Source organism: Melanaphis sacchari, unplaced genomic scaffold (assembly GCF_002803265.2).
Source record: "Melanaphis sacchari strain LSU unplaced genomic scaffold, SCAv2.0 Contig28_pilon_pilon, whole genome shotgun sequence".
In the NCBI taxonomy this organism is placed as follows: domain Eukaryota; kingdom Metazoa; phylum Arthropoda; class Insecta; order Hemiptera; family Aphididae; genus Melanaphis; species Melanaphis sacchari.
Genome location: NW_020271162.1, coordinates 1417918 through 1445435, shown reverse-complemented (window position 1 = coordinate 1445435; position 27518 = coordinate 1417918). Strand labels below are relative to the sequence as shown.

Below are 27518 nucleotides of genomic sequence, written 5' to 3'. Positions count from 1 at the left end.
CAAGACCACTTTCTAACATTGAAAAAAAAAAACTAATCAAACATAACTAAGCATATGCGTAAATATAGGTATAAATGTATAATATACAGTAGAAACTCGTTTAACCGTCACTCTCTGTTATCCGTCATCGGTCACCGTCGAAAAACGGTCATAGAAACGCCAACTAGCCACTCAGAAGCAGAAGCAATATTATCAATATTCATTGATTGGTTTGAAGTGCAAAAGGAGGCAAATAAAACGCAGGTCTTACTTCGTGGAATACGATATGCGTCCGCTCAAAAAGCTTGTGTCTCAAAAAAATTACATAGGATATATTATTAGTATTTATTATTTATTACATATTATTTTTGTCTACGAATCACATTAACGTTTATTGAAAAATGTCTGTTAACCGTCATTGTCACGGTCCCGACACTGACGGTTAAACAAGTTTCTACTGTACTAATAAATTATAAATTATGGATAACTGGTGTCCTGGTAAACTGTACCTAACCTCATATTCCCATAATTCAAAGACATACGTATTAACTTTTTTTTTTTTCAAATTCATTACAATTTCAATATTCTTATTTCTTGTTTTATTAAATTTCTTGTTCTATCATGATCTTTTATATTTATTTAAATAATAAACATTTAACTAAATGAACGGCTGGGTTCGTTATCAAAAAAACCATTTTATTTAAGTATTAGCTAGGTATCGCCAGATGTCGATATCGGTACCAAACTATACCGACCGGTTTAAACGGTATCTATTTTATTAAAATCAACGAAAGATAACATTTCAATCGGTAAATGGTTTATACATAATATATATACACACTACCTACCATAACGGTTATTTACCTACTTCATTTTAGTTTTAGAAATTCAAATCGTTACATAATTAAATATGTTTGATGCGCTGACCAATAAATGTATAATATATAATACAACATGATAATTTATCGTAAATCCTGAAATATATTGTCATTGAAATAGTATGTATTTCTATTTTTATTTTTAGAACAAAAATCGAAAATCACATAAAAATGTAATATATTATTATGTTCTTAAATGTTTAAAAAACAAAAAAATTATAATTTAAAAATTCTTTGCGATATTTCTTGAAATATTTTTGCCTATGATAAAATATTTACCTTGCATAGATAAATCGTGGTACACAAATTTATATTCATATAAGTACCTATATATTTATATAGTGATTTGGAAAACAAAAACGCAGTAGAAAGAAAAACTTTTGGTCCGGCGTTTCATTGGTATTGATCGATGTATTATATTGTGGGTCGTTATTGCGTTTGCTTAACTTGCGGTCGATCGTTGAAATAGTGGGTGATCATTTACATGTATTTATTTTGATTAGCATCATTGAAATGCCGTCTGTCGGTAGTTTACAAATGAATTTTACAACCCATTATTTTGAATAAAAGCTTACAAGTATACCTAAACTAGTCTACTGTAATATACGAGAATACACTAAAAACATACACACGATGACCGAGGGGTGTATCTATAGTTAGACCATAAATTAATTATACTTTTTATTTAAAATAGATTAGATCGAAGCATAAATTGATATTTATGATCTTTAATCCGTCTACTTTAATATTATGGTAGGTACCTACACAAAAATTGTAAAGCGAAACTTAAAACGCCAGAACATTTGTTTTCACGACTTTGAATCATGCGCAACATAACAAATTTGCATTCAATAGAACTTGCAATCTTGTCTTGTTATAATTAGTATTCAAGTAAATTTACTTATTATTAAGCTTAAAGATAAAAACATTATCGTAAGCTTATTTATGATATTTCAATTTTAGTTCAAATTATAAATAGGCTGTAGACAGATTTAACTAATAAAATGGACGTATACTTATGTAAGACATAACAATTTAAAATCGATTATTATACCGCAGAAAAATTTTAATATCGTAAAAATCTAACTTAAGACAGAGATTATGTAGATTAAAATTAATAATAGATCAATTTAGGTAGCTGAATAAAAATTGTATCTGTTGTACATGGATCAAATGAGAATATAAATAAAATATTATAGTAAGTTAACTTATTATACCTCTCTTGGTATAATAATATGTATTCATAATTTGTGTAATTTTGTAATACATTCCATTAGTAATATTAAATTAATAGTAATTTTTTTTTTAGTTTTAACAAGTACAAGCCTTATCGTTTCTATTTGGTGTTGTAATGTATTTTGTTGTATATGATGGATGCAATGGATAACAAGCCTGAGTAATAATTACAAGGTATTAATAAAATATGACATAAAAATCTTGTAAAGTGCATGAAAATTGTTTAAGATAAACTACAAAAAGGTGTAAGGGGGCTTAACTCTCACATCCCCACTGATTTGTTCAACATACATTCATTAAGACCTACCCCACCACCAATAGAAAATCAAAAATTGTATTTATGTGTAGATTCGTGCATGCTAAAATTTCATTGAAAAATATACTTTAAATTATATATACTCCGTGTAAATAGAAGCTATAGTATAATCGTTTATATAATATATAATATATACGTACTACCTATTATATGTGTCACGGTCAAAAATGATGGTATTTATTTTAATTAATATATTGACTGATTAATATAACGATAATAACGTGCTTTGAGAAATAATTTAATATCCAAGAAATTTATTATACCACAAAAGTTAATAAAATCATGACGTGTAGAAAAAATGTTGTTTAACACTTTCAAATAATATAATCGTAGTAATGAGTAACAACAGGTAACGACTAACGACTATAGTGCCTTACTGTCATTACTCATCATACCTATATACCTATTGCTGTATAAATTTACGATGCTCTTGGGTATTGGGCACGATTATAAATTTCACTATATGTATATACTACGTATACCTGTATATTTTATATGATAATATATATGTATAGAGTATAGTCTGTTTATAGAAAGCACTATAGCCATATTATTGGTACATATAAACACTAAGATAAATATTCAAATCAAACGTTCAATAGGTAATTAATACTAACATGGAATTATTTATTTTATAATTTACTCTACAAAGGTTTTGAGGCGACTTTGATATGGTTGTATAGTGGCTACTTATTTTCTTGTCTCTCTAGTCTAGACACTAACTGTATTCTCGAATAATTCCATATATATATAGATACATAACGATACTATGTTGGTAAATTTCAAGTTATAATACCTACACGGCTACACATAATAGTGCTTAATTTATAAAAATAGCATTTTAGATTACCTTTGCAGTTAATCGTTGCTTGACCATATTAAAAGTTCAAAAAATGGATAGAAAAAAAATAACCATACAAACACTTCTATTAATTTTCTTTCCTGATGAGACTAAATATTTTATAACTCAATGTACCTTTACCTAATTTAAATAATATTATGTAAAAACGTAAAATAGTTGTAAATAATAAGCATTTTCTGAAAAGGTATTTATTTTTTTATAATTTACATGAAATCTTTATTTTCATGATTATAATCTGTAATTCATTAATTTTAAGTATATACTACAAAATAATTTGCTAATTTTCACGATTTTAATGAAATTCTAATTTCTAATGCTTATAATATTTTTTTGTGAATTAATGCTTAAGTTATTTTTATATTTCTATTAATAACATACAATTATTGACAATTAAAAATAAAATATCATAGAAATTATTATAAAGTTGAAATTGAAGCATTCTTATTACCCCGAAAATGATTTAAAACACTAAAAATACACTTATCATTGTAAAATAAATTATTATAATTATCACTCCAATCAAAATTTAATATAATATACTTATACAATTAATAATAAGTATTTAAAAATATATGTATATGTATATTTAAATTAAAATTGTTGTTATTTGACTTTGAAAGACATAAAATTCTATAGTAATTACAACATTTTAAAGTATTATGCAATAAAATATGCACAATTTTTTTAAGGTATAATGACATGGAAATGTCAAGAACCACTTTGATTATATACGACTTAAACTATAAATAAATACGGATCAATAGTGGCTCAACCATTGTTGTTATGCAATTCGAGCTCAATAGTACAAAATAATGACATGAAATTGTGAAAATTGTACACACAGCATTTTTTTATACAATTATTATATTATTATTTTTGATAAACTGGAGAATTTCCTTCTTTTGGCTATTAAAAAATTTTGATATTTTTATGTACTTAGATAATTTCTATGCTATTTTAACTGGTAATAATATAATATTGATATGATAGACACATTTTAAAATGGTAAGTATTAGTCATACTGCAACTAAAATAATATGTACTTATCTTTATAATCTTTGTATACATAACGTAAAAAATCTAAACTACAACTTAGATATAAGCAACATAGGTTCAAAATCCTGTGCCAAAATTAAAATTAGACTTTTTATCGTAGTTATCTTTGGAACAAAATTAGTACGCAGTTACGTAAACAATCCCTTATTTCCTCTTCCAATAATTTAAAAAGTACTAAAATATTAACTAATTATTTCATTCTATACCAAAAATTTAAGAGGATATTGCAAAATTATTGGGATTCTATCACACTGAACAACATATTCAAAAATTAACAGATAGATAGATATTTTTTATATAGATTACCTATATAAAAATATTATTAATGAATGACACATTCTAAAAATTTCATTAAAAAACAAGTCACCATTCGGCACTCACCATAGCGAGTGTCGAATCGAACATTCCAATTTTCACTCATTCTTTCTCACATACATCATCTCATTCCTTCTCTCAGATAAAATAAATATCAAGTCGATTTGTAATCATTACACTACATAAAATCCGAGAATTCTAAACCCTTATAGAAGTACCAATGTATTTAATTAAATTTACTGTAGCTTATACAATATTTATTCTAATATCTGAATAAAAGTCTGAGTAAGTAAATAATTTTTTTTTATTCATTAATTTAAGTTAATCTAGAAAAATATAAATGAAATTTAAAGTTAAATTCTTTTCAACTTTTTTTATATATAAGTTAGATAAATCTGTTATATTTTTTTAAATTTTATAAAAGTTTATAAGTTATTTATTGAAATACAAAAATAGTGCAATGAACGATTCAACAATCTAAAATTTATTATGTATTTACAATAAGTACATTAATGTTACCTACGTAGGCTGTTCGATAAATTAAGTATAAAGTTATTTTTAGCGTAAAGAATATATCACATTTGCAGGGATTTCCAATATTGATAAGTCAGGAAATAAATTACGTATTCTATGTAATGTCAGATCAAAGAGTGGGGAGTAATTGGATATCCTAGTTCTAGGAGGGGTTATTGGTAAAAAGGCACTTTAAAGCTTATGAAAAATTAAAAAAACATGAGCATAAAACATATTTTAAAACTTCCTTAAGAAAAAAAAATAATATTACTACTATAATTTGGTATAACATGATATTATAATGTTTATCTTAAAACTATTTTTGTCCGGTGTTAACATCTTTTAGGTATAGTGCTGTTAAGTCAGTCTTATCAGTTTATTTGTTTTCCGATAAAATCCAATCCAATGTGTATTATTTTAATGTTAAATAAGTCCGATGTACGAATATACGATAATATGTTTTGTATCGTTCATTTGTTCTTATCAAGAAGTCGATTTTATTTAAACATTACGGGATTTTGTTAATTAACGTTCACGACAATGGTTTAAATAAAAATATACTATTTGTTTTTTATTTAAACATTGCATTGGTAAAACCATTGATTATAGAATAAAAAAAAAAAAAAAAAACATTGACATTCGCATAGCTCCATATAAGTAAGGGGCTAGAGCGCTGAATTTTTATTAGCCCTGACCTCCGGGCATCAAATAACCTAGGTCTGACACTGATTCTAAGTTATAAGCACGGTAAAATAGAATGTTGTGCTGCGCATCCGCAAAACAGCAAAATTCGTGATTCTCACAAGACTTTAACTTAAAAACTAATGATTTGCACCAATTTATATTTACACCGTCGTTCTATACTCGTTAAAATTCATAGTTTTCAGAAAAAAAAATTAAAAAATTCACGTATCTAGGCGCTAAACTAGATTTGTTCCCTATTATTAACGTATAAATCTACCAATTACCGTGTATTTAACAATTGCCTATTAGCGTGACCCGTTTCGCCCAGACTATACTTAAAATGTAGTTTAAGATTTCTCTTACAGACACGTGATATAGTTTATACCAATTTAAAATTAAGTTAGCCATGGTTCAGTCAAGTATTGTTGCACATTATACTTGAGTATCATTTAGCGTTACCCAGAAAACACCACGAGGAGGCGATACGACTTTCCAAAATTTTTTTTTAAACTTTAAATTCATTTCACAATAAAAAAATTTTTAGTATTAACAAGTACATTAAATAAATCATTTTAAAAAAAATTTACATGCAATCAAAGATTTTAATTTTGTCACAAATTTATTTAATTTACACACTATAAATTTCACATATAAATTTAAACACACAAATTGTATAAACAATATGGCCGTTTTTTTAAAAAGTAAACGAGATTTGATGTCAGAATGCTCAACTGACGATAAAGTTATTAAATACTGTAATTATTTAATAAACAATTATATTTCTAAGGATAGTACATTTACTCCTAGTCTATGGGCATATAATACAGCGAGTATACTGCTTACGACGAATACGTATGACTGTGTGAGTCTCTTCGAGGTGTTCTCTGGGTAACGCTAAATGATACTTAAATATAATGTACAACAATACTTGACTGAACCATTGCTATCTTAATTTTAAACTGATATAAACTAATCTGGGTGAAACAGGAATCCTACAATTACAAAATTTGGGAGAAACGGGCATCTAGGCGAAACGGGTACGGTTATTTTTGGGCGAAACAATAGGCCTTGCCTATAGTTATTTTAGATAGAATTTTAAAATATTGTTAAAATAGTTTCAAAAATTGTAAATTATCATTAATAGCAGGTAATTACTAAATTACCATTTTGTCATACATATAATTTAAATACAAAATAGGTATAGGTACCTTAGTACCTACTTAATAAATAAATAGGTACTCGTAAATTAAAAAACTAATTTTAAAATAAGTTATTACTGAGCCATAAAATCTCAATTCTGGTATAATACCAGTCTATATTCACTTTTTAATGTCACCATAAAAAGTCCGAGACATTTTCAAGTCATACAAAAAGTTCCAAAACACAAATTATTCAAAAAATTAAAAACTTATTTTTGTGATTAATAAATAATAGTTTTAGTAACCTTACCTTGTGAATTTCCATAATATTTTTATTTTCAAACTTCGTATTTTGACTTTTTACATTTCACTTTCAATTTTTTTTCAATATTACACAAATCAATTTATTATATGTGTACATTTTAGTGTACATAAAATAATACCTAATCAATAATCTATGTAATATATAATATTGTAAAAAAAAACTAAGTATAAATTTTAATTTGTAAATTGAATAATTCTTTAAAATCTGACTTTTTTTCCTCGAACTTTATTACCAGTTACCATAAACATAGATTAAATATAAGAAATAATACCAGTAATAACATTATAGGTTTTTAGAACATTCTGCCAACTTAATAATTTTTAGTTAGTAAATGTATTAATTTCTTTGTTATACTTCATGAAAAATCAGTATTTACTCACATACATACAAACATAGGCGGAACTACGGCCTAGACCAACTAGGTCTTGGCCCAGACGAATCGCGCCACAGTACAAGTAATGAATTAAATGAATATAATAATGTAAAATATATGTAATAATAAATAATAGTACATAATAATATTGCATATTAATATATTATACAAAAAAATATGTTTGAAAATAAGTAAAAATGTCCAAAATAAATATTATGATTAGCTGAAATTATTAGCAAAAGAATCTAAAATTCCGAACATATTGTATTAATTTTTAGAAAATGTAATATAACTTAAAATGCATGAATAATATTATAGTGTTATTTATATTTTTTTATCGTTTTTGCTCAACTTAAATGGTCTCAATAGTCAATACTCTCAATTAATTATAATGCAGGTACTATAGGCCCATATATATATACATGTTTTGTACAAGCTTTGTATCACTACGGCAAATGAACGTCTAGGCAATTTAATGGCTGATGCTTTCATATATTGAGATATACCACGGCAAAAAATATCAACATCGATAAAATAATCGAATAATTAAAATAAAAAAAAGGTTCTTTAATATGATTGTCGTCTATTATAGAGTCGTCTACTCGTCTTTTATTCATTGATCTTTTAAAATATTCTCTTGATTTTTATAATATTACAATTTATTATATATATCATTTAAAAAAAAGTACCTTTATTGTTTTAATAATTAAATTATTATAAATATTTTTAAACTTAAATTACTTTTAAGCACAGAAGTATAGCAATAGCATGATACAAATATATAACAGCACGTAAGTAATATGTTGAATCAAAGATGATGAATATAATGTGAGAATATTTTATTTTTTGCAAACACACGCTAAACTTTACGGTAAAAATAACGTTTCGTTAAATGAGAAATAGTGTAGTAATTAAAACTTTAGTTTTTGCATTATCTTAAGTTTCGTACCTACACAGTATGTCGATAGCCGATATGATATTTAAAGAAATACTTATCATATCAATATTGCAATTGTTTTATTACGTGTTGTTCACATTTTTATTTATTGTTTTTGTTTGTACATTTATATTTTTATTCAATATGAATGAGTTGTTAGAATTGGTTTATCTGGAAGAGATTACCACCGAAGATGTTAAATACATTTTGATTAATAATTTACTATCATTTAAAAACAATTTTCGTGTTCAATCAACATTGTTTGGTAACTTTGACTTTAAAAAATTAAATTCTGAAGAATGCAAACAACTTTTTAGGTTTGAAAAAAAAGACGTTGAACGACTAAGGTTGAGTTTAGGTACATCAGATAAAATAGTAGTGAAAAACTAGTTATGAATAAACGGTCTCAATAATTTTAATAAGCTTCAAGTAAAATCTATTTAACTTAATAAAAAATATCGCTTAATCCCCCCCCCCCTAACTACGTGTCTGCGCTTATGAATATGATTATGAATTACATTTTTCAAATTAGCACGGTCTTCTTTTGCTCAAATTATCAAAAATATTCAACGTGTTCTTTTATTACTTAAAGAGTAAATTGTTTATTTGACCCCTGAAAAATATTTTTTTGAACGATGGACCATTGTCCAGAATTATTATACGAATTATGACATAAGACTTCTCGTAAAAGGCTCAGTATTAAATCTTAGAGTTCTTAGACGTTCTTTTTTTATTTAATGAGTTCATACATAATATTTTATTTTAATTTATGAATTTAATAAAATAAAATATTATAGGTAGTACATTATTTTTTATATTCAAACGAAAAAACACAATTTCCTTTCTTTAAGTGTTATCAATTAAATTTAATAAGATGTGGTCATTATTTTATCAAAGATATTATAAGAATATTTATAACTTATAAGCTTTCAATAATCCATATTTATTTGATCGATCACTTGATACGACAAATTAATTTACCGTACCCGTTTAATGATTAAAAATAACCGAACCGATATTCGGAGCGTATGCGCACAAACATGTTTTAGTAAATAACGTTAACGGAATGTTTAATCGGTGTTGTGCAAAAAATTCAATCTATTATTTTCTTTTTTAATTTTAATTTCTCTATTAACTATTTATATTCTTTTATTCTTTAAATAACTAATAATACTGTACATTATTCATAGAAATGTAAATTTTTATTATTTTTAGATTTTTTAGTATCCTATATTATTACACTCTTAATCTCTAACGCAAGCTCAGTTTAAAAAAGATAGATAATCATATTATTGTAATTTAAATTATATTGATTAATAAAAAAGAAAAAGAAGTTTGAATTTAGACTATAAACAGAAAAAATTATTGAATTGTAAGTACCTACTCCTATATTTATATTATTACTTTTTTTTCTAAATACCTAACAAATCATAGATACCTACATAATAAAAATATACAAATAAATTTAAAAAAAATTATATCAAGAAATTTTCTTTTCTTTACAATTTATAAGTATGTCTTAGGTACATGCGTGTATGAATTGCTAAGGAGTATTTACCGAATAATTGATACATAAGTATTTGGCACCTGATATTGATATTTATTATGAATATTGATGAACCATACTAAGTAATTTATTAATCACAATTTTTTTATTTTTTTATAATAATTTTATAATAATTTTTTTATATATTATTTTCTAAAGTATAAGTATCATTTTTTGTTATTTAAATATCATAGTAGGTATTCTTACTATTCTTATGATTTATAAATGTAATTAATAATTATTAACATATTAAGTTTTATAATTAAAAAATTATATATCCCTGTATGTAGTTTTAAAAAAAATGCAATCCCTCCATACCACCATCATTATCATAAAACACCAAATAAAAAAAACAATTAGAATTATATTATGTAGGTTTACCATGACATATCATATCAATGTAGGTACTATGTACTATACCTACTACAGTGTTATATATAATAAATTATTTGAAAATTAATTATAGCTAAATACCTACCTAATGTTTTTATTAATTAATGTGTTTAAGCACTCTTTTATTCATAGGCCAAATGTATAATATTATGCATAAAAATTATTAGAATCAAAAATAAGTATAGCTGTTTTGAATCATTGAAATTTTGCAAAAATTAATATAATACTTAATCAAGTTTTTAATGAGATTAGTTGCTTGTGGTAATAATATTATAAGTATCAAATTTTATTTTATTTTTTCTGTAAACAAGTAACTGGTTGAAATTTAAAAATTATAATAATTCTTAAGTATCCAGGTTTAAAAATATTATAAACTCAAATACTTGATGATCCAATTTGAAATTTAAAAATACATTAGTTCTGTAATTTATTAAAAATTAACATAATAGCAACTTATAACTTAAGTTAGTAGAATATATAATGGAACATAATGTAATTGAATTACTTTCTCATCTTTGTCAATTTTTTTTTTGCACCTATGTATTATTTTTATTAAGTATTTATTTATATGTTACAGTTAAGGTGTTAAATTCTGTTATTTAATAAAATATTTAAGTACTTAATTAATAAATTACCTACAAGTCATTTAAAGTATTAAATATTGTATAAAAAAAAACAATTTATTAATCTTTAACTAGTTATTTGATAAAACTATGTAGTTTTCTACAGCATATTAATTTGATTTCTGTTCAAGTATAGTATATATTTAAATTTAAAATGCATTATAATGTTTAATTTATTTTAAATTGAATTAATTTAAATTATTTATTTGTGTTTGCAAGGCATTTAGAGTTATATAATACTTAATTTTTTCTGCAAACACACTTCTTTGTACTACATTTTTTGGTATAATTACACTTAAAAACTCTGACCAATCCCCCAATGATCGAGAAATAGCTACAAATCTTAATGTAATACTTTCATTTAGAACACTTCCTACTGCTAACAAATTTTCTGGACATATATTACTGAGATCAAAAGCATAGTCATTTTAAAATCACTGTAATTATAATAATAGAATGGAGATAGATGAACAAATAGTTAACATACATGAATATGGAACTATAAATCATCATAAAACCTTAATTACTTTATTGACAATCTTAATAATAAGACGATAAACATATATGTGTACCTACACTATTGATAATCTTATAATATGATAAATGTACATAAACATTTCTGTCACTTACAAAAAATACATCAGTCCTATCTAGTTTATTATTATGTTAGACAGTAAAATAAAAATAAATTGTATAATTTAACATATTTATGATATAATTAATGGGAATGTATAAAGTATAAATTGTTTACATTAGCTACACATCTTATTTAGGTGTTAAATAAACTAATTTAACTGTAATATAAATATATATATATATATATTCATTGAATTTGATTTCTATGCTTTCCCACTCACAAATTTAATATTATTAAGAAAACTTTAAAATATATAATATAACAAAATATTTGTTTTCAAAACTTATGAGTTCATTTTTTTTAAATTATTGTACTAAATATTCTTTAAACAATCAATTTAACATATCTTTCAAGTATTGGAGTTATATATTATAAAAGCCTTTTAAACAACATATTTAATAGAATTAATTAGTATAAAATTAATAATAATTATATCTTATATATATATATATATTTAATAAAACAATATATTAATAGAATAATTTAGTATAAAATTAAATTATGGTTTTTTTTTGAATATAATATAATATTACAGATAATAAAGTTAACAGATTGAAGAATTTTTAATTAAAATTATATGAAGTAAGCGTTTAATGAAAATTTTGTAAATAATATACAGATAAAATGTAATTATTTTATACATTAAAAATGTTTGCTATAATACAATATAATATTATACTTGTTTTGTTTTACTTAATGAAATTTATTTTAACTTGAATAATTTTTAATTGAACTTAAATAATAGATCTAAAAATAAACAATAAAAAATAAAAAATAAAAAAAGTATTATTATTATTGTTGTTGTTTTAATATCAATCAGTGTTTACAAATTAAATTAAAATTAAACAAAAATGCATTTTCTATACAGTATCTGGGAAGGTAGAACTATTTTTTTTTTTTAATTTTGCTGATATTTGTGCCATACTTAATGATTTCAAAAGTTTTTCAATTTCTCAGTCAAAGCCATTTTAGAATAATTGAACTTTTCCAACTGTTACTAAAATATACATTAAATAAAATAAATTATATCACACTAAACTTAGATAGATAAAACTTTTTATTTACCATAATTTTCAAAATATCTTGACTAGACTATCTTAAAGACTTATAACACCATATCACAATTGAAATTTGTACATATCCTTAAAAACTCCTTAGCATAATCTGAAATTACATTAAATTTATAAAAATGATTATACATAGCTCTAATTTATATTTTAATAATATAAAAGAAAAATAATATTATTATAATTTTTTAAATTTCATAATTTGTTTTCTACTTTTCTTTCAATGGCTACAATATTTTTATACCTCAGTTTTCATTATAAATGTGTCTATAAAATAATGAGATCAAAAAAAAAATATACAAAATCCATACTTTAAATCTAACATAATAATAATAATAAAACTAATTAAACTAACATAAAATATAAGTTTAATAAAATAGAGTATCAAAGCAAAATGTAAATGTAGTAAATGGATACAAATAAAAATTATTTTAAATTGCAAAAAGTACTATTTTTAAATTGTAAAAATACATATCAACTAAGATACACATTTATACAATATTTTTTATTGACAAATACTATTTAGGAATTAGTATGGAATGTAAATAATTGATAAAAAAAAAAAAAAAATACAACCAACTTTAAATAAGCAAGATTACTTTTTTATTATATTTAATTTGAACTTCAATAAATTAAAAATTAAAAACATTTTACTTTAAATAAACTTTAAACTAACTATATTAATTGAATTTAATAAGTTAAAAGAATAGTTAATTTGTAAAGCCTAAAATATAATTAATTGTTGAATAAAAACTATTATTTACGATTGTTTTGACTGTAGAGCATATAACAAACAATACATATTTATTTTTATTCAATTCTGCATTATATTTATTAAAATTTCTTAAATATCTATGACGTATGAACATTTTTTTAAATTAGTTTTAATGAAATGTATAATTTACAAGCAAAAGTTCAAATATTAAAAAATCTACAATCAAATAATAAAATTTTTATTCACACGCCTTTGACAATTATATCTCAATGTAAAAGTATACAATTCTTAAACATAATAAAAGATAAGAACAATTTTGTATTTTTTTTTTTTCTAATATTTAACTAATAAATATAATTATCACAACAAAATTAAGAAAATATATATTAATATTAGAATATTACATGCATTTAATACATTCTTAAATAAATGAACTTTGTTTTTGCTGTTACCGAGTGACATGATTTTTGATTGATGATGTAAGTGTTTAAACTATTTTTAATATTTTTACCGAAATATTTCCAAATATAATATAGTATATATTCAAGTTTTAATTAAATCAAAATTTTCCAGAGCTACCAGCATATCCTAAAAAACAAATTTCAACAACATCAATCTTTTATTTTTATTATTTACAAAATTAATCAAATTATTCTTACATTAGAAAAGAATCATAAGCATAATTATGATCAAATTTAATTATTAGTTATAAAAATTCAATTTTAAGTTGTTTTTACTTACTTCTTCACACTGAGGACATTTTCCTTGCAAATGTTCAAACATTGGTGTACTACCAGAATTCAGTAACCACTAAAAATAATAATAATATTATGCACATTGTTTTTACTTAATAAAATTAAATAAATAATATTAAACAATACCTCACAAATACATGACATATGATACAATGCGTCACATTTATCATTATTACATGATTTAGTTTGTTTTTTTATAGTTGTATCTAATTGATCATAACATATACAACAACAATTCAAATCATTTTCAGTTACATTATAATGTTCCGAGTTATCTTCTTCATATTGTAATTGAAGAGAAGCAATTTGAAATACATTTAGAATATTTTCTTTGAAACTGTTTTCAGTACTCCAAACTAAACTCTAGCATTAATAACAAATGTATATTCATTAGATTTATTGAAAGATATAAGGTTATGTATATATAAAAATGACAATTATAAATTAAAATTCATATTATTATATTAGCTTATTTTATTAGATATGAACTAAGTAGAAAACATTATAATATTTAAGTTAATTAAAGTAATAATAATAATAATATTAGAATTATTACCAAGTAAAACCAAATAAAAATAAATAGTAGTAGTATCATGCTAGATATTTTTCCTTTGTAAGAAAAATTGAGGAATTATAGATATGTTTTTGTGTTTAAGCAATAAACCATGTCTTCTCAGGTTTTAAATTAATTCTTAAATCGCCACTTCAATGGTGGATATTCAGCTATAGTAACAGAATTTAATAGTTAGCATTATTCAAAATCGATTAAGATCAGAAAAAATGATATTTTTCTCAAAAACATATCTATGTTAATAACAATTAAAACCAAATTAATTTGATTTAAATAAATAACCTGATTAACTTCAAAAAATAATGTACTAACTGGATTGATTTCATTTAATCTTTCTTGAAATTTCTCAATAAAAGCTGGAGAACCATGAAGATTAAATTTAGGACAGTTCAAAGGATTTAATGGGTCAACTTCAACTTCAACACATACATGACTATCTAAAACAAAATTTAGATTAAAGACATAATATTACATAAATATATAACTGTTTAACCGACATTAGACTAATTTTGTCTATGATTTATATGCTTAAAAATATAAAAAATATGCTCTTAAAAATTTGTTGACATAATGCAAAAAATATTAAAATTATGCATGAAATAAAATCAAATATATTTGTTGACAAACAATTAAAAGATAAAAAAAAAATATAACCTAAAATAAATTAACTGACTAGAAAATTTTACAAATAAACTCAATATTAAAATCTAAACAAGTTTGAAATATTAATATATGCAGTGATCTTCAAAATCTCCAAAATATGTAAAATAAAAACAATATATTTTTACCTTACTTAGTTATATTTTAAACTTAACAAAAAATATGCATTTTGGTAAAATATTATAATCTTGCTTCATAATAATCAATCATATCATAACCTAATACTTAAAAAAAAAAATTATTATTATTATTTTCACTTACCAATAGGTATTCTATAATTAACATCTTTAAAAGTATAAGATCCTATAGTATTACAGGTTGTTATAATTTCATTGTGAACATTCCAAAAATTATTTAATTCATAAACAACTTTCTTAAATGTTTCAAATAAGTTTATAATAGTGTTCATCTAAAAAAATATATAATTTTTTGTATTTAACATATTATGAATAATCAATAATCATTTACAAACAGAAATTGGGAGATAATTTAAAATGGTTGCATCCAAAAATCACACACTAATAATTTAGAATCCAAAATGGTTGATAAACAAAAGTCACACACTATTTTTAATCGACAGGTCAATAATAAATATGATAAATGTCAAAATTTATTACCAAGTTAACCAAAAAGTTTTATAGAATCACTATATTTTGTTATAAATTGTGATATTCTTTCATCATACCATTTAAAATAAATGACTTTTGTTTACAAAGAAGATGAAATTCTTATTATAATGGTGCATATTCAAATATAGTTTATTCTTATGTTATTATTGTGATATGATAATTTTTTATTTAAATGAATATGTAAATAATAGATGATATATTAAAAATAATAAACAGTTTTAAGTTATTATAAAATGTGCAGTTTTAGATATACTTAAAGTATTGAAAATTGTATAGTTTAACCAAGTAAAAGTATATGATTTGTTCTGTATTTTATCTTAAGTGCACAATTTTTGGATTCATCACTATGAATTAGTAAGTATTGTAAATTATAACAATTAAATACTATTTGACGGGGTTTTATTTAAGACTAGAAAATCACAGAAAATAAATCTCCAAAGTTCCACAGATGTATTTATTATAAATTAAATATTTACCTTTAAAAATAAGTTAGAACTAACTGATGGAATTATAGTTTCAAAACATAATGGTTGTTTTTTAACCATGGGATATTCATCAGGTATAAAAATTTTTATAAAATGATTGTGCTTACACATATCTAATACGTTAAATGTAATGTGTTTTAGATTTTCATCAATTTTATGCACATATTGACCATATAAATTAACTTCTTGAATCAAAGAATAGAATTTTTCATCAACATAGCTCAAGTTCTGCAGGTTTTTAGAAGTATCTTCTTTCCAAACTTTTACCTAAATAACAAAAATAATAAATATCAAGTCTTTTAAGTCATTTACAATAAGTCTATATTCTTTTTAAAGATATAGCCTATAAGGATTTATTTTTATTAAATAATTAACTGGCTTATGGGATTATAAAATTTAAAAACTGGTTGCAAAGAGATAAATTATAGTTCAGTTTTTGGCAAACTTTGAATATTTCAAATTGATTATAATTTATAGGTAGAATTTAATAATTATTAAAATATAATAATATAAGTAGTATAGCAAATAAAAGATCAACATTTATTTTGAAGAATAGGGTAACCAAAAATATCCAGGCAAAATGTCAAATATATATTGTAAATAAAAAATTATAAAATTAACGAATGAATTATGAAAAAAAAAAATGCTCAATCGTACAGTTTTATATTAGTAGTTTTTTGGTAGGTTGATTGGTTAACAGGGTAAAGGTGACAAATACGTGTTTCCTAGAGCCACCGTCAAAATATTATTACTTTTCTTCTTTACGTGAATAGAGTAAACATAATAAATAATAAATTAATAAATAAAATTGTATTACCAAAACTGAAATTAATTCCTTTAAAAAATCAGACAATGAATGAGTTTTCTGTTTAATCTAGAAACAAAAACCATGTTATAATACAATTAGTAAACGGATTTATATGTAAATGCATATTTTTATCAAAATAAGATATTTAAGATTCGATAAGAAATGTTTACAATTTAAATCATTCTAATTAAAATGATGATACTTTTATTTGATATATTTTCACATATTTTGGTATAATTATATATATTTTTACAATATTTTACTAATTTGTAAATATTTTTAAATAATATATTTTATCATTCATACGTTTTCAATCCATGTTGTATTGGATAAAAACAGTTATTTATCAGTATATTGTTGAAAAAAATGCATGCTATTTCAGAAAAAATTCCAAACTTTATTGATTTTAAAACAATCAATAATATAATTAATTGCATACACCCTTCTAAAAATTTGGAATTATTGCCTTCAGATATTATGCGCTTCAAATATACTTCAATTAAATTGGTTAATGTGGAATAATCATTTAGCCATTTGAAAAGTATTTTAAGACCTAATAGGCAACATTTAACATTCGATAATTTAATAATTATATTTAATGTATTTACTTTTTTATTTAAATATTTTCCCACATATTTTATAAATTATACCTCCATATTTATGTACATATTTCTGTATTTTTATTACATAAAAATCCATTTCCTAATTGTAACTTATAAGTAAACAATTATATATAATTTTAAGAACTAAACATAATAAACAGTAGAAATCGGTTTCAAATAGTTTTAAAAACAAATGGATTTTTCAAATTGTGACTAATAACTTTTTATATATATTCAAAATAAGTACAAGTTATAAATAGAAAATGATAAAATAATAAAACAAATTTGATTTTTGTTAGTACTAAAAGATTGTACCTAAAATGATCATACTTTTAATCATAAACTTGAAAACATTAAAACTCATAGAAAGGTGTTTATAAATATGTATATAATATAAATAGTTATTGTGTCTACATCAATACAATAAAAAATAACAATTTGCTCATAATAAGAAATACTCGATAGTAGCTTAGTATTTAACTTAAACTAAACATATTTTAATGTGTAATCATATGAAATCATGCATAGGACCTAGTGTTCAGTTTTTTCTAAGCAGAATCTCATTTTAACCACTCATCATTAAAGTGATTTCTACTGTATTTTGTAAGTCATAAGTATTTTACAAATAAACTACAATATTATTGTAACTCACTATTTCTACTTTTTCATTCAAATCAAATTGATAAAAATTGAAAGCTTCCAATTCTGGGATTTGAATTTTTAAATTGTCAAGCAATGGTATATCAGGGCAATATATCTCTATGTAAATACTATGCATCTGCAATAAATGATTGTAGTTTTTTAATTAAAATATTCAACATTTGTAGAAAATTAAAATCATAGGATGTATATAAATTAACTTACATCTAACAATATATGTCCTTTCCAAGATTTAAAATCTTTACTTGGAATCAATAACGAAAAATTCTCCAACATATCTGGATCAATCATTTTGAATTGTACTGACTACTGGTGTACATCTGTATTACAGTAATAAAAATAAATAAATAAAATTGAGTTACTAAATTAAGTTTGTGTAATTCGCATTTGTTAAAAGCAGTAAGTAAAATTATATTGGTGTAGTTATCCGATGCATATTATCCTACGGTACCGCGTATTGGCGTAATACGTTACTCTGTTGCCATTCGATTCATATCATTGTTGTGATTGTGTTAACAATTATTACGAACAGATATGATTTTTATCAATGTTCATTGTACTCGTAAACTGATGTCGTTACTTCCCTCATCACGATACTAAATGTCACGCACTCACGCGACGAGTATGGGCGATACGGCGACTTTGCCGGGCACTCGAGCGTACTCTTGGGCCTTGGCCCACAGGTCCATAGGCATTAGGCTGGCAGCTGGCTCGCTCTAGAGTTTCGACTCTCAACCGTATAAATACATTATATAGAGATTAGAGTATAATTTCCACTTTTTCTTTTTCGTACGCGCCGCGATCGGCTTGGTTCGTGAAAGGTTTCTCATATTGTATTTTCTCTTTTCGACATCTATATTTTTCATTTTCGTATCGAATAACAAAGTCGACCGCAATACTAACAAAAAAGTTGTCTGTCTTTTTGGGCTAACTTCGTGGTAAATTGTTCTAGTAGATTATGTTTTGTGCTATTTCATGCGATGGTGTCATGAGAAAAATGACATAAAAGTTCTCGGATCAGTCAAATATTTAGTAACATTTACAGGAGAAACCTTGGACTCTGAAAGTTCCGAAGACTGATCAATGAATTATTATTACATTTGTTTGATTTTTTTACTGATCACCATAAAATTTGATTGAAAACGCATGTAAACGTTGTAAGCCATAATTAATTATAAATAATAAGAATATCAAATAGGATTTTGTATGATATTGCTTGCAAACATAATTCATTATGATAAAAGTTAATATCATTTATATATATTTTCAATCAAAATTTCCCAGGTTCGGGAAAATATAATCCAGTAACCCTAGTTTGGAGACCAGTCCTTTTAAACTTTTCGGACATTCCTTTATGGTAATTTTGAATATCATCGCACTTGAAATCATGCTTTGACGAAAAAACAATTCCTATTCACATTAAATTACATCTATAGGGAATGATGTGAAACATATATATATTATAATTATATTATCCATATCTATTAAGTTGAAAATATCTGTACAAACTTACGGTCCCTTTAATGTTATTATTTAAAAATATACTTATTACTTACTAAGTATACATGAACTTATAATTATATATATATATAAGATATTACAGCTCACTGCACTACTATTATAATATAGAAATTAATAATGTTGGACAGTTTAACACATATAGGCCCTGGATATAAAGGACTTTATTTGATCAACTTAAAATCAATAATAGAACTCAAGCGTCAGAGAGAGGTATAGAAGGCACATATTCCCTCCTGAAATCATTTTTTGGATATAGTGTACAGGAATTCCTTATAAGTAATATCATAAATATTCATATGTATAAACGAGATTGTCCTGAGTGATTGATTCATAACCAACGCAGAGGCAAACCTATTATAGCTATTGATTTAAAATTTTAAAATTTCACAGTGCACTTAGAGAGGATTTTTCAAAATTATGATTTTTAAGGGGTTAAAATCAGCAAAAAATAAAATTTTACATATAAATTGTATACTTATATACATCGATGAGTAAGCGCTTGTAAGCATAGGCGCAACTGACCTCTAAAATGTGGGATGCTAAAACTGTTAATATTTTAGTATTTCACTAAAACAATAAAAGCAAGGTATAAAAAATAAGGGGTACTAAATTTGAACTAGGAGATGTTAAAGATCCTTTTATACCCCCCTAGTTGCGCCACTGGTTGTAAGCCATAAGCCTCTAGCTCTCATATTTACGCTGTTTATCGCATGGACAATTTTATGTGGCATGCTTCAAAATCAGTATGCCCACGAGTTAAGTAATTTTGACACCAAATGAAAATACATCAAATATAGTTTATAAAGAAATTGTATAATACAATTGTTTGTCATAATGATTATTGTATATTATATACCCATACAAATGTTATGGGCAAAGCCATAATGGGTAACCACATTAATTTAATCACTAAATGTAATTTAAAAAAATATGTATATGCTATAGCAGTGGTCACCAAATGGCGGCCCCCGAACAAATTTTATCCGGCCCGTAGACAAAGAATAATAACGTATGTTCTCATTACATCCAAATTTAAAATAATACCCATTATATATTAAAAATATGTACTTAAAATTTTGATAGCTCGCAAAAAATTTTCTAATTTATAATGTGGCTCTTCAAAAATATTAATTAGTGACTCCTGTGCTATAGTCTTAAATATACTTTGATTTTTCTCATATGGAATTTAAAAGTTATCACAAAACTATTTAACTTGTTATAAAATAAAATGTTGAATACTTGACAATTTATATTTTTAATAAGCACAAAAAAGAAGAATAAAAGAATAATAACAAATAATTAAAAGTTAATTATATACATACATTTATAAATATAAAACATCATGTAACAAATACATTTGATAAAAAAAATTAAATCACATATTATAAAAAATTAAAGAGTTAAAAAGTTTTTTATAAAATTATATAGAAACAAGTAAATTAATGGTATTTAATTTGTTTTCACAAAAATTAAAATAAGCCACAGCCAGAGCAGACCGTTATCCGAATGAAATTTTATCTAGATGATTGAATAGATAACATTATATTTGAATGGTTTTTTTTACAATTATTCAAATAAAAAATTATTTGAATACAAATGGTTGATAATTTAAAAAAAACACATTAAAAACAATAACTAGCATTGTATTTTAATTTACACGATTGTAAATCATATTTTAATAATAATAATAAAAATGTAAATAAATAAATAAAAACCTTAAATTATTCCAATAACTATCTTTGAAATTTAGTCAAATAATATTTTATTCCAATAACCATAATTAAAAATTATCTGAATAATTTTTTATTTAAATACATATTTATTTGAATAATTATCTAAATAAAATTTTGCACAACTCTGACCACAGTATAATGTCAATTAAATATTATATTTTAGTTTTCAATAATCATGTATAATGTACTTATGTACTTACATTGTAATTTATACTTAATATTTACCTCTTAAATAAATTAATTTAGGCATGGGCATGAGAGTTTAAAATTAGAGCTTTAATTGTGCTTAATCTATTTAATAATAACAGGATAAAAATAAACTAAATATGTTTATTTTAATAATATACAAATACCAATGAGTAGCTCTTTCGCAGCAATTTGCTGAGCATTTTCAATGTTGTCAGCCTCACCCAAACCGTAAACAGAAGGGTCTACATTATTATCAATAGCAAGAATATGTACATGATTATATCTTTTATCAAGTAATTCTACACTTATGGTTTTTGAAATCAAGTGCATTTTACATTCAGTGACAATTTCGCATAAGATTTTAAAAGGTTCAAGTAAATCTAATTCATTATTTTTGTTATACTCACTAACAACCTTATTTAATATATCTGAGTTTATCAATTCAGAATTTTTGAAAAATAAATGATAATTAGTTAAATTTTTACCCATAAATGCAGATGTTTTTGTCTGCTCTAGTTTGATGATTTCAACTTGTTCCAGGATTTTCATGGATTCTGATTCATTTCGTTCCTCTTCCAAAATCAATGACTTGTCAATAGACATTAATTTTTTCATCATCTGAACAGCAGCCAAATGTTTAGCCTGTTTTTTGGTTATGTGTGATGATATTTCAATCAGTTTAGCTACACGACAACTGAAAGTAAATAATTTAGCATGGTCTGGTCCTTCTTCTTTAATTAAATTGAATTCAGGTAATTCCAATTTATATTTTGAACAAATTTCGACCAATTTTCCAACTGAATTCACTTTAACATTGTTATGAATTGGAGAGACCATGCACTTATCTAAATTGCATTGTTTTATTAAATCTGTATTTATTAACTCGGGGTTATCATCAATCATTAGTTTGAGAAGATTTAGGGCTGCTGATTGCTTGGCTTCTTTTTTGGAAAGCCCTAAGCCAACACTAACATATTTACCCAGAGTCAAACTATACTTAAAGTTGGCTTTATTATATAAAACACCATTATGTATGAGATCATATTGAGGAATAAGGCGATATTTTGCTGCATATTCTTCCACAGTGGTAACTGGAGTTTTATAAATTGAACATATATGAGCTGACTGGTCTTGTACATTTAATTCCATAGCTTTATTTATTTTCTAAAAAATAATTAATTAATTAGTTACCTAATAAATAATAATGTATCACATTTTAAAATTAAAAATATGTATATTATTTTCACTGTGATATTTTTATATAAAGAGAAGAGTAGGTATGTATATTTTTGCTGGTAAAATAAGTTAAATATTTTTTCTCATAATCATTACTGGAGAACTTCTTGACAATTCTGGCATACACCATACAAATAATTATACAAATTTAAAATATTGATATATTATTTTAGCTATAGAAAGAAATTAATAATATTTAAACAACATAATTATAACAGTATATTTTTGACCTTTACCAATACTCAAGTATTTATAATCAATGCTTTAACTCATATACCAAATAACTAATAACATATATTTTTTTTAATGTATATAATTGAACAAATATCGTACATTTTACATTTTTATAGATATTAATAACATTTAATTATGGCTTGAATTTTAAATGTTACAAATTATTTTTATATCTAATTTTAGGATATATTTTCAATTATTAATTAATATAGTAATTAAAGATTTTGAACAGAGTGATAAATGTTTTGGTGTATAGATGATATTTAGTGAAAAATTAAAATATATAAAAAATAATTATGCAAAATCAGTTTTCCACAAAATTAACATTGTTTTCTCAAGATTTTAAAATAAATAACCGTAGACTAGACATTTTTGATAAATAGACCTCAAATATTTTTCTACTATGCATTTTGTAATGATTCAAACATAAAACCTGAATAAAAACTTAAAGTATCGATAAACTACAAGCAATTTGATGTCTCCATAATTTATTTTAGCACATTGTAAATAATTTTTTTTTTATATTAAATTTTTATTTGAACCTAAATGTATTATACAATTTTTTTATATTTTTAGGTCAATAAAATATAATAATTATAAAATTATTATATTTGAATAAATAAGTAATAAAATAAAGGTACATTAGATATAAATAAAAATAAATTTGATAGAAAATTATTAAACAGTACACGTCCTGAATTGAGCTATAAGCAGAGTAACCAACAGCATAAAGAACTGTGACTTACTACAAATTTACAGTAGACAAAAAAGTGAACAAAAAATTTACAATATACATTGTCTAAGATATTTTCTTTTCTTATTAAATTATTTTTTTTTTTACATCACGCAAATCATTAAAAACAAAAACTGTGAAGTACAAGAATTTAAGATAGTAATAGATTAGTTTATATTTGTACCTAAAACTGTAGTTGTCATACTTAGTGATTAAAGTGGAGGGGTGATGGGGGATGGAATACCCCTTTTTATTTACGGTAAAATTATGCGTCTCTTTTAATTTAAGTCTCCTAAGTTTGGTGGAATGCTTAAAAAAAATTTATTGTAAATTTAAGTTGTATGTTAATTTTTAATAATTTATTAAATGGCTTACGCAAACAAACACATTAATTAATCACTGAATTTAAATGTATTTAAAAGTCAATAAGTTATAATATTTTATTGAGTCATTGAGGACCTTTATAATTTAAATAAATATATTCTTGTATGATTTTTTAATATTAATATAATTTATGATATGTGATATAATAATTAAAATTTAAATAAATTATTAAACTAAAAGAATATGAATAGTGATATTTACTATGAATTATTTTTTATTGAAATGTTTAAAACTAAAATGTAAATACATTTTTTTTTAATTTCAGGCAATGAATTGCAATTTATTTTCTACTTAGCAAGGTATTTTATGTTTAAAATCATTTTTCTTAGGAGAAAATTTGATTTTACATACTATTAACATTAGGTTTATACCTAGTAGGCTTCTTAAAAGAAATTGGTTAGACTTAGGAAGAAGAACTCGGGGACACTCCTCAATTTTTGGTGACTAATCCCCTCAACATTTTTTCCACTTAAACCACTGGGCCTTATACTGATGTTTCATTGAATTATTTTCATATGGTTATACATAAATTATTAAAATTTATTTATTTATAAGAAAAAAAACATCTCAGATAAGGTAAATCTGTAAATTTGTGGTAATTTTGCTTATGCTTTAATGCAGGACTGATATAATAATTTTGAATCAATTATACATTTTCTTGTTTATATCAGGTTTAAATTATAATCAGGGCTCATACGGTCATGTCCTAAGAAATTCCTCAATATGCATAGAAATATGAATTAAAAAATTTATAAATATGTATTTATATTAACTAAAAATCTAAAACTATGCACTTAAAATAAATAGATTGAATAAGACTGAATTAGTCGAAAATAAACCATAGTAAAAGTATCAAGAAGATATGACTATTTTATAAAACATTTTTTTCCACTAATAGCCTAATTTGGGCGTAACATACTGATTAACTAAATGAAATAATGACTATTGTGTTTTATTTTTAATAATTTTATAGCTGTAACAATTAACAGTATTAAATTATTGCATTTTTAATTAAATTTTGATTAAAAATATGCTAAATATGCAAAATTAAACTTCACATTTTTAACCATGGTACCTTTAAATGAATTTATATATCATTTAACCTTAAATACAATTTAATAAGATTGATAGGAAAATGTATGAACTCACGAGTTCTGATTAAAACCAACCAGCTAGACAATTTTAATTTATTTGTTTAGTATAATGCTGCTTGTTTTTACATTTTATCTATATATGTCCTAAATTTAACTAAATTTTACGAGTTATACATAGCTTTTATAGATATTATACTTTTATTTATTTAAGAATTCAAACAAAAATATTGATCGATATTAATACCACTTAAATTTAATCTTAAATGAAATAATAATTTAAAATCAAATATCACGCTGTAAATAAATTATTGTGTATAATATACATATTAAGTAGGTACTCTAGAATATTTACCTGATGTAAACTCTTGTACAGACGTAAATTTCGCGTCTTCAGTAAGTTGACATGCCGTCTATACAATTAATACTTTATGAGAAGATAAACAAATTTGGAAAAAGGAGATGATTATTATCAGTTCACGATGGCTTAGAATATCGACTTTTGTTCAATGGCATCTATAAATGACAATGTAAATAATACCATTGCTTACAAATGATAATCAATTATCATGTGGCGAGTTCTTCATACTTGACTTAAGATTTAAGACACACTTGTCACTAATACACTATTACACTATGACTAGTACAGTAACGTTTTACTCTATGCTATGACTATAAGATCGCAGACTAACTAACTTAACCTGAGTTGGTCTAGTCGTCTGGATCATGATTAATGGTTAAATACTAATATAACATTAATATGTCATAGATAAAATTAAGATTTGTTCATTTCATTCCATAAAAACTATATAAACAGATTTAAGAATGTTTGCTGTCCATAAACATGATAATATGTACGAATATGCTCTGTCCAACGAGAGAATCCGCAGAATCCGCGTACGCAAATTGCAGACTGACAACTGACAAGAGTGACAAGTGACGACCGAGCGATTACCGAGATCCCGTTTCCCCCTCACAGGGTGTACCATAAGCGGTCAATCGATCCAATGTCAACGCTCGGTTATTGGTATGATAAACAACTCGTTATCGTCTAGGCGTGCTGTCGAACATTGGAATATTGGAGGCTGAAGTGGTTGTCGCCCATTCACCATTGGGCGGTCTAGGTGTGAGCATTAAGTAATAAGTATAGGGTAGCTCCGGAGATGCACGAAACTAGATCGATTTTAGTCGGTACGCAGCGCGTTCTCTCGCTGGACGAGTATAGTACGTAAATTTATGTTAAATACTGTTGCTGTCATATCAAACGATCGACGACCAGATAGAACGAAGAATACAATGATATCCAAAAAACAATAAAGTAGACCCTTATGGATTAATAGTTTAAAACCTTTATCTTCTACCTTCACGGCTTCACGGCGTCTGTGGATTATGAGAATGAGACAACAAGCGTAACCTCCGTCCTCCACCTATTTACCTTCATCGAGTACATCATAATTCTGAATTCATGATTTAATCTTATCACATTGTAGAACAACCGGGTGTGAGATGAAAAAGATGTAGCCCCGTTGGGAGATAAGACCTGTGACGTTTGGAAACGATTATCGGCTATTGTCTGCAGACCGCCAAATTTTTAGTTATCATTTACTTTTCGTTGTCATCGTTGGCGTCTCTA

At 24.1% G+C, this 27518-nt stretch overlaps 2 protein-coding genes across 10 annotated transcripts; both read right to left on the bottom strand.

Annotated features, from left to right (window-relative positions):
- Window positions 1-12617: 12617 nt before the first annotated feature.
- On the bottom strand, window positions 12618-22782 carry LOC112595673 (E3 ubiquitin-protein ligase FANCL). Of its 7 annotated transcripts, none has more exons than XM_025340965.1 (12): window positions 22693-22782; window positions 18969-19084; window positions 18757-18882; window positions 17512-17568; window positions 16686-16961; window positions 15842-15989; window positions 15203-15357; window positions 14476-14712; window positions 14336-14404; window positions 14047-14182; window positions 12878-12976; window positions 12618-12809 (listed from the first exon to the last, which is right to left on the bottom strand). In XM_025340965.1, exons 2-10 carry the CDS (start codon window positions 19053-19055, stop codon window positions 14138-14140), a joined length of 1200 nt encoding a protein of 399 aa, XP_025196750.1. In that variant the 5' UTR covers window positions 19056-19084; window positions 22693-22782; the 3' UTR covers window positions 12618-12809; window positions 12878-12976; window positions 14047-14137. The 7 variants fall into 7 exon arrangements, with proteins under 7 accessions (XP_025196750.1, XP_025196748.1, XP_025196749.1 ...); XM_025340963.1 differs by lacking the exon at window positions 22693-22782 and adding an exon at window positions 19216-19427; XM_025340964.1 differs by lacking the exon at window positions 22693-22782 and adding an exon at window positions 19239-19427.
- On the bottom strand, window positions 22250-27349 carry LOC112595676 (RISC-loading complex subunit tarbp2-like). 3 transcript variants are annotated; one of them, XM_025340972.1, is made up of 3 exons: window positions 26475-27349; window positions 26241-26401; window positions 22250-23371 (listed from the first exon to the last, which is right to left on the bottom strand). In XM_025340972.1, exon 3 carries the CDS (start codon window positions 23354-23356, stop codon window positions 22349-22351), a length of 1008 nt encoding a protein of 335 aa, XP_025196757.1. In that variant the 5' UTR covers window positions 23357-23371; window positions 26241-26401; window positions 26475-27349; the 3' UTR covers window positions 22250-22348. The 3 variants fall into 3 exon arrangements, with proteins under 3 accessions (XP_025196757.1, XP_025196758.1, XP_025196756.1); XM_025340973.1 differs by having other exon boundaries at window positions 27247-27349; XM_025340971.1 differs by having other exon boundaries at window positions 26241-27349.
- Between the last annotated feature and the right edge of the window lie 169 nt (window positions 27350-27518).